This window comes from Neophocaena asiaeorientalis, unplaced genomic scaffold (assembly GCF_003031525.2).
Source record: "Neophocaena asiaeorientalis asiaeorientalis breed wild unplaced genomic scaffold, Neophocaena_asiaeorientalis_V1.1 scaffold134, whole genome shotgun sequence".
NCBI lineage: Eukaryota > Metazoa > Chordata > Mammalia > Artiodactyla > Phocoenidae > Neophocaena > Neophocaena asiaeorientalis.
The window spans coordinates 27,625,576-27,637,354 of record NW_020185339.1 but is presented as its reverse complement, the minus strand read 5'-3'; the positions used below and the strand labels follow the sequence as shown (position 1 = coordinate 27,637,354).

The 11,779-nt window shown below is 40.9% G+C and overlaps 1 protein-coding gene and 1 pseudogene across 1 annotated transcript in view; both read left to right on the top strand.

Moving 5' to 3' along the window:
• The first annotated feature begins 729 nt into the window (after positions 1–729).
• Positions 730–11,779, top strand: part of TMPRSS12 (transmembrane serine protease 12) — a 38,302-nt gene continuing 27,252 nt past the window's right edge. The window contains exons 1-2 of the mRNA XM_024736423.1: positions 730–937; positions 1,633–1,831. Coding sequence (XP_024592191.1) covers positions 730–937; positions 1,633–1,831 — 407 coding nt within the window. The remainder of the gene's footprint in view (positions 938–1,632; positions 1,832–11,779) is intronic.
• Positions 5,252–5,689, top strand: LOC112394304 (39S ribosomal protein L47, mitochondrial pseudogene; annotated as a pseudogene).

The following is an 11,779-nucleotide window of genomic DNA, read 5'->3' as shown; positions in this document are numbered from 1 at the left end:
CCGCGCCCCCTGTAGTGGAAGCATGGAGTCTTAACCACTGGACCACCAGGGATGTCCCTGCAGGTCCTTACATTTGATTTAATCAGCTCACCCTGAGGTGACCAGTCGAAGGTAAACTACTACAGAACAATTAATGATGAGATCAATGTGCATTACAGAAATTGGGCTCCCCCAACGCCCACATTGTCTCAAATCCCAACCTCTACACCTGCTTTGCCTTCTGCTTTACGTCTCCCATCCCCAGCTTACCCACTTCAGTTTAGGTGCTCTTACTTCAGGAAGCCTTCCTGGCCTTGAAGTCTGAGCCACTCCAGAGGTTCCAGCAGCTCCCCTCTCACCACAACAGTCCTACTGTACCATCTAAGTGTGTAGATCTGGCTCAGGAAGGTCTCGCCAGTTAGCGAATCCCCAGATCCTGGCTGAGGGCGAGACATTTCATTGGTCGCGTAACTAGAACACCAGCTGAGGCCTTGACTCATCCGGGCACTTCCGCAGCCTCACAGGCCTCAGCCCCCATCAAAACCCCTCGCTTACTTTGCTTGCGTGACGTCGCCCCCCACCCCGCCCCCTGCACCTAGCCAGCAGCACAGCTCCCGCGTCTCCCACCTCGCCCACCTCCTCTGCCAGGCTGCTCAGGCCGAGGGTCCACAGGCTCGCGGGGTGGGGGAAGGGGGCAGGGGGAGCGGGCAGGAAATGCCTGCCGCCATCTTGCCCACCAGGAGTTCCGACATGGGGCTGGGCCTCCTGAGCGCAGCGCTGTTGTTTCTGGGGGGCGCTCTCATATGCTCAGAACACTACCCACTCTCTGAAAGGAGTGGGCACGGCTCCTCGCAGGAACAGGCCGGAGGTCGGAGGTGGCCTGAAGCCATGAGTGGGAGGCCCAGGACGCAGAAGGAGCCCCAGGCCCCGGAAGAGGAAGGGTTGAACGCAAAGGGCAGTATCTGTTCGTTCTTCTCTTTGGACAGTCGTCCTTGCCTTTTCCCCGCTTAAGTAGTATTTGAATTTGGGGCCCTCCTTTTCTGTTTTTCCAACTGCCTTTAACTAAAAATTTACGGATCCAAGCAGCCCGATTTTAATGACTGTCGTAGTAGTACTAATAGTAAAAATGTCATACACTTCTGTGTCTGTATATGCGCCTCAAAACATTCTGGGCTTTGTCATTCCCATTTTACAGACTAATAATTCATGGGAATTCAAAGATGAAAGGGCTGTTAGGTGACTTTTTCATACTACAGTTAAGAAGAATTAACCCAACAAGTTAAATGGCAAGTACTAGAACTTGTAGCTCTTGGTTGACCAGTCCCAGGCTCTTTTAGTGGCCGTTTCACACAGGGAAAAATGTGATACCTGGCCAGAGAAACCTACCTCATTGTTACACTTCTCAGGAGAAGAGTTTTAAAATTGATGAATTGTGCTGATTTAATGCCTTTCTATTTGTAAGCAAGCAATTAAGGCATGTTTGTCTTAGCTCTCTAAGATCTTTTTTCAAAATATGGGCATGGCTTAGGTATCCAGCTTGCTTTATGAGTTTTTTAAATAGGAATTTCAAATATTATATTAACGTGTTAAGATTATAAAGTAATACATATAATAATATGTTCAGTCCAAATAATATATCATTTTTATTTTTAGATTGTGGAACAGCACCACTTGCAAATACGTTCAAGGGGTCTCGGATTGTAGGGGGCACAGAAGCTCAAATTGGCGCATGGCCATGGCTAGTTAGCCTACAGATTCAATATGGCAGATATCGTTATCATGTATGTGCGGGAAGCTTAGTGAAAAATAGATGGGTCCTCACGGCTGCCCACTGCACTAATAAGGACAATAGGTATGTATTCAGAACAGAACTCTTATTTTATTCTCTTGGGGGATATTTTGAAGTGGCAGAGGACCATTTGACTTCAGCCATGTTCAGTTAAACGATATGTTTCCAAGTAGCCATAATGCCTTATACTGAATAGTACACTGAATATTTGTTGAAATAAATCCTTTAAGTCAGAGGTCAACAAACGTTTTCTGTAAAGACAGTAAATATTTTAGGCTTTGCAGGCCATACTCAACTCTGTCACAGTAGAACCAAAGTGGTCATAGATGATACATCATTGAATGAGTGTGCTGTGATCCAATAAAACTATTTATGAACACTGAAATCTGAACAAAATCCCATTTTGTCATTTTGGGTTTTCCCCAGCCATTCAAAAGTGTAAAAAACGTTTTTTGTTTATGGGCTATATAAAAATAGAAGACAGGCCAGATTTGGCCTGTGGGTTGTAGTTTGTTGGACCTTGCTTTAAATAATAAATAGCATTTCTTTTAGCTTTAAAAATTATTGTATTGTAATCATGTATTTGTCTTTCTCACCATTAGATCATGGTGAGACAAGTCCATGAAGACAAGGACTACATGTTTTATTTTGTATTTCTGGTACTAATACAGGAGTTGGCTTACTTTATAGGAGACATAATAAATATTTATTAAGTCTATGGATGATGTCAGTCTTGGAGAAATAGATTTACCACAGTTGTAATAGAACTTTATGACCCTCCTAACATTTAAAATGAAGCTCTAAGATAAATACTGTGGAAAACCGTGGTACCTGTCATACAGTCTCTCTTTAGTCTCTAATTTTTATGAGCTATCTGGGAGAAGAATGAAAAGTCTCTAAGAAAAACTAACAACAACTTCAAAATTCAACTGAGGGTAACTGGCCTGATGGGGTTCCTAAGGTTTTACTCTTTTAATCTGTTTACCACATTTAAAAAACATGCATTTCAGTTTCGTAAGTTGGCCTCTTGAGGAATAGAGATAAGAAAAATGGGAAGCTATTAAGGTATAAACCCAAGGGTATAGAAAAAGATGTAGAAAAAAGCTTCAGAGTTAGAAATCAATTCTGGTCTTTCAGGTGTGGGTGTTTTACAACTCTTTCCTAAAATGCTGTCTTTAAAAACTGCTTTTCAACAGCTTTCAAACCTTAAACCAAGGAAGGAAAAGCCTGCTTGGTATGGTTTGAAGATTCTTGAAAAAGCTCTTCTCACCTATTACGTCCTGATATTGTGCCTTTACTAGTCTGTTCCTTTTTTTTTTTTGCGGTACGCGGGCCTCTCACTGCTGTGGCTTTTCCTGTTGTGGAGCACAGGCTCCGGACGCGCAGGATCAGCGGCCATGGCTCACGAGCCCAGCTGCTCCGTAGCATGTGGGATCTTCCCGGACCGGGGCACAAACCCGCGTCCCCTGCATCGGCAGGTGGACTCTCAACCACTGCGCCACCAGGGAAGCCCTAGTCTGTTCCTTTGACACGTGGGGAGAGCAATGCATTTGGAGAGGGGCGACCTGTATCCTAGTCCTCCTCTGACACTTTGTGGTGCAGTGGCTTTAAGTAAGATTCCAGAACCTACTACATATACCACCTTGGTCGAATAATATAGCTTTGTTATACTGTCATAAAATCTTAGAGTTCAAAGAGGTATTTTAAAGGTGTGGTTCAATTCTCTGTCCTGTATATGAATCCTTCTTAACATATTGAAGTAAAGGGTTCTCTAGTCTGAAATAATTATTGCTTTAATGCATTGAGTCAGGCATTTTTTCAGACACAAGTTCCACTACTCTTCACAACCACTCTTTACTGTAGGGAGACCCTGACTGGAAAGCAGTGAAATCAGGGATCGAATCCAGGTGCGTCATAATGAAAATCCACACACATAACCATAACTATATCATTTGGCTCTCTACTTGAAACACCTCTTGTGATGATGAACTGCTACCTCGGAAAGAATTTCATTTAAATTTTGTGCAGCTTTATTTCTTAGAAAGCCTTTCCTTATGTTGAACTAAGTGTCTTGATTTTCATTCTGCCTTCTGAAGCCATATATATTAAACCTCATTACTCTCCCAAGCCTTTGAAGATAATATTCCACTTAACAGTTCTCAAGGCTAAATCTTATTGATATTTTTACCCCTTTACTCAACAAACATTTACTGAATGTATATTATATACTAGTCGCCATTACTGAGGCATAGTCTGTATTTTTCAGGAGTACCTCCTGTCTCAGAAGACTCTGTCACTTCTATTCCTGTTCCCCCTCATTTCCTAAACCTTGCACCATCAGTTATCCCTTATTCCTTCTTACAACATGAAAGACCCACTCTGAGATTAGGTACTGTTTAAGAATGTTACATATAACTCTGTATTTTAAAAAAGCCCTCCCAGTAGCCCTCTGAGATAGCTGTTATCTCCATTTCACACCTGAGGAGTCAGAGATCAGAGATATTTGGTAATTTTCCCAAGACCACATTGCTGTAAAGTGGCAACCTATTGATTTAAACCTAGTCTCAAGTCTATAGCTGTTTCATTACACCTCATTGTCTCTTTAGTATTTTTCAATATTTTCCTCTTGCTTCTTCCCTACAGCCTTCAAACATGTTTAGGTCACCTCATCATTATTTAGCAAACAAACAAACCCTACCTGTTTCTATTCTTCCTTTCACTACTAGACTCCTTGAAAGAAAGACTCCCTTTTGCTTCACCTGCATTGACTCATAAAATCCCAATTGCAGTCTGATTTTTGTAGCCAGAACACACTATTAAAGACCCACCTCTATGCCAAATCCAATGATCTCTACTCAATCCCCATCCTATTTCATCTGTATAATAACATTGGCAAAGTTGACTGCTGTTCTACCTCTTTTTTTTTTTTGGCCATGCCGCATGGCTTGTGGGATCTTAGTTCACCAACCAGGGACTGAACCCGGGCCCTCAGCAGTGAAAGCTCAGATTCCTAGCCACTGGACTGCCAGGGAATTCCCTCCGATCTCTTTTCTTGATTTTTAAGACACCACTATTCTCTACCTTAAAAAATTTTTTTTCCTTATTCCTTGAGTCTTTGTCTTCTTTTAAGTGGCAGTATTTTCAAGAGTTCCACCTTCTATCCTCTTGCCTTATCATCTGTACTCTTCCCTAGAGATGTCTCATCTACTTCTGTTTTAGGAGTCATCATGTCCTGGCAACTCCCAAGTCTCTCCAGCTGAGTCGTATTTCCAGCTCCCTACTATACGTATATACTGGAGTCACATTCCCAGCAAGTCCAAACATGAACTTTTAAACTCTTTCCTCTAGAGAACACTCTCGGCAGCCCTGAAGGCTTTCAGGTCGTTAATAAGTCCTCAGGCCCCTGCTAGCACAGGGAGCTTCATGGACCTGTCAGCAATTAAGGAACAAAAGTAATGAAGATTTACATAAACTTTGGTATGTTCTCCTGAAAGAAACATGCTCCTAATTCTAGAGCAGGAGGCTAAGCGGCAGAGATTGCCAATGCCAAGTCTGAAGCGGTTAGAAAAGGTAGTAGATTCCATGGATACATTAGATAAAGTTGTCCAGGAAAGGGAAGATGCCCTCAGAATTCTTCAGACTGGTCAAGAAAAAGCTAGACCTGGTTCTTGGAGAAGAGACATCTTTGGAAGAATCATCTGGCACAAGTTCAAGCAGTGGCCTATACCTTGGTACCTAAATAAAAGAAACAATAGAAAACGATTCTTTGCAGTGCCCTGCGTGAAACGTTTTGTCAGACTGAGAATTGAGAAACAAGCCTGCATCAAAGCAAGGAAGACAAGTTTAGCAAGCAAGAAAGAAAAGTTTCTTCAGGAAAAGTTTCCACATCTTTCTGAAGCCCAGAAATCAAGTCTTATCTAAGATATCTGAACTCTTAATTTACCATTTTGTTTTTCTTGGATTACAATCTATATACAAAAGTGAATACATACTAAGTGGTTTATAAATAACTTGTGTTTTTAGTCAAATGACTATCAACTGGGACTACCCTGGTGGCGTAGAGGTTAAGAATCCGCCTGCCAATGCAGGGGACACAGGTTCGAGCCCTGGTCCAGGAAGATCCCACATGCCGCAACTAAGCCCGTGTGCCACAACTACTGATCCTGTTCTCTAGAGCCTGTGAGCCACAGCTACTGAGCCCGCTTACCTAGAGCCTGTGCTCCATTGAGAAGCCATCGCAATGAGAAGCCCACACATCGCAACAAAGAGTAGCCCCTGCTCGCTGCAACTAGAGAAAGCCTGCGCGCAGAACAAAGACCCAACACGGGCAAAATAATTAATTTTTTAAAAATGACCATCAACTGTTCTAAGTGTTATTATGGCATGCTAAATCTGGAAGTGGTCAAAATCAGGTATAAAGTTTAAAATAAATTCCCATCTTATTAAAAAAAAATCTTCCCTCTAATTCTATCCCTTCTCTATTTTCTCAGATAACAGCCTCACCAACAGTCCCATTACCTCGACAGTTAGCTGACTCTCTCTGTGCAGTATCTCTTAAATTCGCTTCTTTTTGTCCCCCAATACTACCCACTGATGAGAAGTAGATTCAGAATATCAGTCTCCATATCCCTAGTTCATTACTTACACTGTTACTATGGTAACTATCTGAATGAGTGTGAAGTGGTATCTCATTGTGGTTTTGTTGTTTTAATTAATTTATTTATTTATTTTTGGCTGCGTTGGGTCTTCATTGCTGTGCGCAGGCTTTCTCTAGTTGCGGCGAGTGGGGGCTACTCTTCGTTGCGGTTCATGGGCTTCTCATTGCGGTGCTTCTCTCGCTGCGGAGCATGGACTCTAGGCACTCCAGCTCAGTAGTTGTGGCTCATGGGCTCTACAGCACAGGCTCAGTAGTTGTGGCACATGGTCTTAGGTGCTCCACAGCATGTGGGATCTTCCTGGACCAGGGCTTGAACCCATGGTCCCCTGCATTGGCAGGTGGATTCTTAACCACTGCGCCACCAGGGAAGTCCCTCATTGTGGTTTTGAGTCACATTTCCCTAATGATTAGTGATGTTGAGCATCTTTCCATGTGATTTCTGGCCATTTGTATTTCTTCTTCTTTTTTTTTAAGGTTTATTTTATTTTGTTTTTGGCCACACCATGTGGCATGCAGGATCTTAGCTCCTGGACCAGGGATCGAACCCGTGCCCCCTGCAGTGGAAGCACGGATTCTTAACCACTGGACCAACAGGGCAGTCCTGTATTTCTTCTGTGGAGAAACGTCTATTCAAGTCCTTTGCCCATTTTTGAACTCAGCTGTCTGGATTTTTTGTGGATGTTGAGCTGTAGGAGTGCTTTATATATCCTAGATATTAATCCCTTGTCAAATATATGATATACAAATATTTTCTCCAATTCTGTGGGTTGTCTTTTCACTCTCTTGAAAGTGTCCTTTGATGCACAAGTTTTTAATTTTGATCAAGTCCAATTTATCTATTTTTTTCTTTTGTTGCCTGTGCTTTTGGTGTCATATCCAAGAATCACTGCCAAATCCAGTATCATGAAGCTTTTCTTCTGTGTTTTCTTCTAAGAGTTTTATAGCTTTATTCTTATATTTTGGTCTTTGATCTATTTTGAGTTAACTTTTGCATATGCTGTAAGGGTCCAATTTCATTCTTTTGTATGTAGATATCCAATTCTCCCAGCATCATTTGTTGAAAAGCCTTTCCTTTCTCCATTGAATTATCTTGGCACTCTTGTTGAAAATCAATTGGCCACATATGCAAGGGTGTATTTCTGGGCTCTCTATTCTTTTCCATTGGTATATATATCTGCCCTTATGCTAGTACCACACTGTTTCAGTTATTGTAGCTTTTCAGTAAGTTTTGAAATCAGGAAGTATGGTCTTCCAACTTTATTCTTCTTTTTCAAGATTATTTTGGCTATTTGGGGTCTTTTGATATTCCGTATGAATCTTAGGATGGGTTTTTTATTTCTGCAAAAGCATCACTGGGATTTTTATAGCTATTTCATTGAATCTATAGATCATTCTGGGTAGTACTGTCATTTTAACAATATTAAGTCTTCCAATACATGAACAAGGGATGTCTTTCCATTTATTTGTCTTCTTTAATTTCTTTCAGCAATGTTTTGTACTTTTCAGTGTATATAACCTGTTTTTTAATCTTACGGTCTGAATATAAATTGAAATAGGTAAGTAATATAAGTTGATTTAGCCATTCTATGTCTTTTGATTGGAGAATTTAATCTGTTTACCTTTAAAGTAATTATTGCTAGGTAAGGACTTACTATCACCATTTATTAATTGTTTTCTGGTTGTTTTGTAGATCCACTGTTCCCTGTTTCTTAGCCTGCTGTCTTTTTTGTGTTTTGATGTCCTTTGGTATCAGTATGCTTTGATTTCTTTATCAAGTCCTTTTGTGTAACTGTTACAGGTTTTTACCTTGAGGTTATCAAGAAGCTTACATAAACTATCTTAAAATTATAACACGCTATTTTAAGCTGTTAGCAACTTAACTTCAATAGAATTCCTAAACTTTACACTTTGGCTTCTCCTCCACCACACATTTTAGGTTATTGCTGTTATGATTTACATATCTTTTATAATGTGTAACTAATAGATTAGTGTTGTTATAGTTATTTTTACTATATTAATTCCTTTAACTTTTAAAGTTGTAAGTAAATTATGCACCACTATTACCAAATTACAGAATCTAAGTTTGGCTACATATTTACCATTACCAGTGAGTTTTGCACTACCTTTTAATGTCTTTATGATGTTAATTAGTGTCCTTTTACTTTCAGTCAAAGGACTTCCTTTAGCATTTCTTGTAAGGCTAGTCTAGCGGTAATGAACTCTCTAGCTTTTGTTTGTTCAGAAAAGTCTTTGTCCAACAATATGCTGCCTACAAGGGACTCACTTTAGCTTTAAAGGCACACATAGACTGAGAGTGAAGGGACGGAAAAAGACATTCAAGCAAATGGTAACCCCAAAAAAGCAGGGGTAGTTGTACTTATATTAGACAAAATAGACTTTAAATGTAAATGGTAAAAAGAAACAAAGAAAGGTCACCACACAATGATAAAGGGGTCAATCCATCAAGAAGATATAACAATTGTAAATATTTATGCATCCAACGTTGGAGCACTTAGATATATAAAGCAAAAACTAACAGAGTTAAAGGGAGAAATAAACAGCAATTCGATAATAGTTGGGGACTTTAATATCCCACTCTCAACAATGGACAGATCATCCAGATAGAGAATCAATAAGGAAATAGCAGATTTAAATAACACTGTAGACCAAAGTGGACTTAAGAGACATACGCAGAACATTCCAACCAACAGCAGCAGATTATTTCTCAAGTGCACATAGAACATTTTCGAGGACAGACCATATGTTAGGCCACAAAACAAGTCTTAGCAACTTCAAGAAGATTGAAACCATACCAAGGATCTTCTCTGACCACAATGGCATGAAAGTAGGAATCAATAAAAGAGGAAAACTGGAAAATTCATGACTACATGGAAATTAAACAACACTCTCTCCTAAAAAAAAAGAACCAGTGGATCAAAGAAGAAATTAAAAAGTATCTTGAGACAAAAATGGAAACACAACTTATGCAGCAAAAGCAGTTTTAAGAGGGAAGTTCGGAGCAATAAATGCATACATTAAGAAGCAAGACAGGGCTTCCCTGGTGGCGCAGTGGTTGAGAGTCCGCCTGCCGATGCAGGGGACACGGGTTCGTGCCCCGGTCTGGGAAGATCCCACATGCCACGGAGCAGCTGGGCCCGTGAGCCATGGCCGCTGAGCCTGCGCGTCTGGAGCCTGTGCTCCGCAACGGGAGAGGCCACAACAGCGAGAGGCCCGCGTACTGCAAAAAATAAAGAAAAAAAGAAGCAAGACGATCTCAAATAAACGACCTACCTCTACACCTTAAAGAACTAGAAAAAGATGACCCTAAAATTAGAAGTAAGGAAATAATAAAGATTAGAGCAGTAATAAATAGATAACAAAAAAACAATATAAAAGATTAACCAGGGACTTCCCTTGTGGCACAGTGGTTGAGAATCCACCTGCGAATGCAGGGGACATGGGCTCGATCCCTGGTCTGGGAAGATTCCACATGCCACGAGCAACTAAGCCTGTGCGCCACAACTACGGAGCCCACACACCCTAGAGCCTGTGCACTGCAACTACTGAGCCCATACGCCACAACTACTGAAGCCTGCGTGCTCTAGGGCCTGCGTGCCACAACTACTGAGCCCACGTGCTGCAACTACTGAAGTCTGTGTGCCTACAACCTGTGCTCCACAACAAGAGAAGCCACTGCAATGAGAAGCCTGTGCACTGCAACGAAGAGTAGCACCTGCTCGCCACAACTAGAGAAAGCCCACACGCAGCAACGAAGACCCAATGCAGCCAAAAATAAATAAAATAAAAATAAAAGATTAACCAAAATAACAGTTGGTTCTTTGAAAAGATAGACAAAACTGACAAACCCTTAGCTAGCTTTACCAAGGAAAAGAAGAAGGAGGACCCAAATCAACAAACTTATAAATGAAAAAGGAGACATTACAACTTATACCACAGAAATACAAAGGGTCGTAAGAGGCTACTGTAAACAACTAGATGCCAACAAACTGGATAACCTAGAAGTAATGAAAAAAATCTTAGAAACATACAACCTACCAAGATTGAATCAGAAAGAAACAGAAAATCTAAATAGATCTATTACTAGTAAGGAGATTCAGTAATCAAAAATTTCCCAAAGAAGAAAACCCCAGGACCAGATGGCTCATTGGTGAATTTTATCAAATGTTTAAAGAAGAATTTACACCAATCCTTCTCAAACTCTTACAAAAAATTGAAGAGGAAGGAACCTCCCAAAACTCATTTTACGAGGTCCAGCATTACCAATACCAAAGACAGATAAGGACATTACTAGAAAAGAAAACTACAGAACAATATCCTTGATGAATATATATGCAGCATTCTCAACAAAACACTAGCAAACCAAACTCAGCAGCACATTAAAAGGATGCATTGTTCACCATGATCAAGTGGGATTTCTCCCTGGGATGCAAGGATAGTTCAACATGTGCAAATCAATCAATGTGATACATTACATTAATAGAATGAAAGAAAAGAATCATATGATCATCTCAATAGCCACAGAAAAAGCATTTGACAAAATTCAACATCCATTCATGATAAAATACTTAGGAAATTAGGCATAGAAGGAACATATCTCAACATAAGAAAGACCATACATGACAAGCCCACAGCTAACATCATACTCAGTGCTGAAAGGTTGCAAGCTTTTCCTCTAAGATCAGGAACAAGACAAGGCTGCCCACTCTCACACTCCCATTCAACATAGTACTGGAAGTCCTAGCTAGAGCAATAAGGTAAGTAAAAGAGGGACTTCTCTGGTGGTCCAGTGGGTAAGACTCCACACTCCCAATGCAGGGGGCTTGGGTTTGATCCCTGGTCAGGGGACTAGATCCCACAGGCATGCCGCAACTAAGAGCCCACATGTCACAACTAAAGATCCTGCATGCCACAACTAAGACCTGGCACAGCCTAAATAAATAAATATTTTTTTTAAAAAATAAGGCAAGTAGGGCTTCCCTGGTGGCACAGTGGTTGAGAGTCCGCCTGCTGATGCAGGGGACACGGGTTCGTGCCCTGGTCCAGGAAGATCCCACATGCCGCAGAGCGGCTGGGCCCATGAGCCATGGCCACTGAGCCTGTGCATCCGAAGCCTGTGCTCTGCAACGGGAGAGGCCACAACAGTGAGAGGCCCACATACCACACACACAAAAAAATAATAATAAGGCAAGTAAAAGAAATAAAAGGTATGAGAACTGGAAAAGAAATAAAATTGTTTCTATTTGCAAGTGACATGATTTTATATATAGAAAATCCCAAGACACAACCAAAAAACCATTAGAACTAATCAAAGAATTCAGTTGCAGGGTACAAAA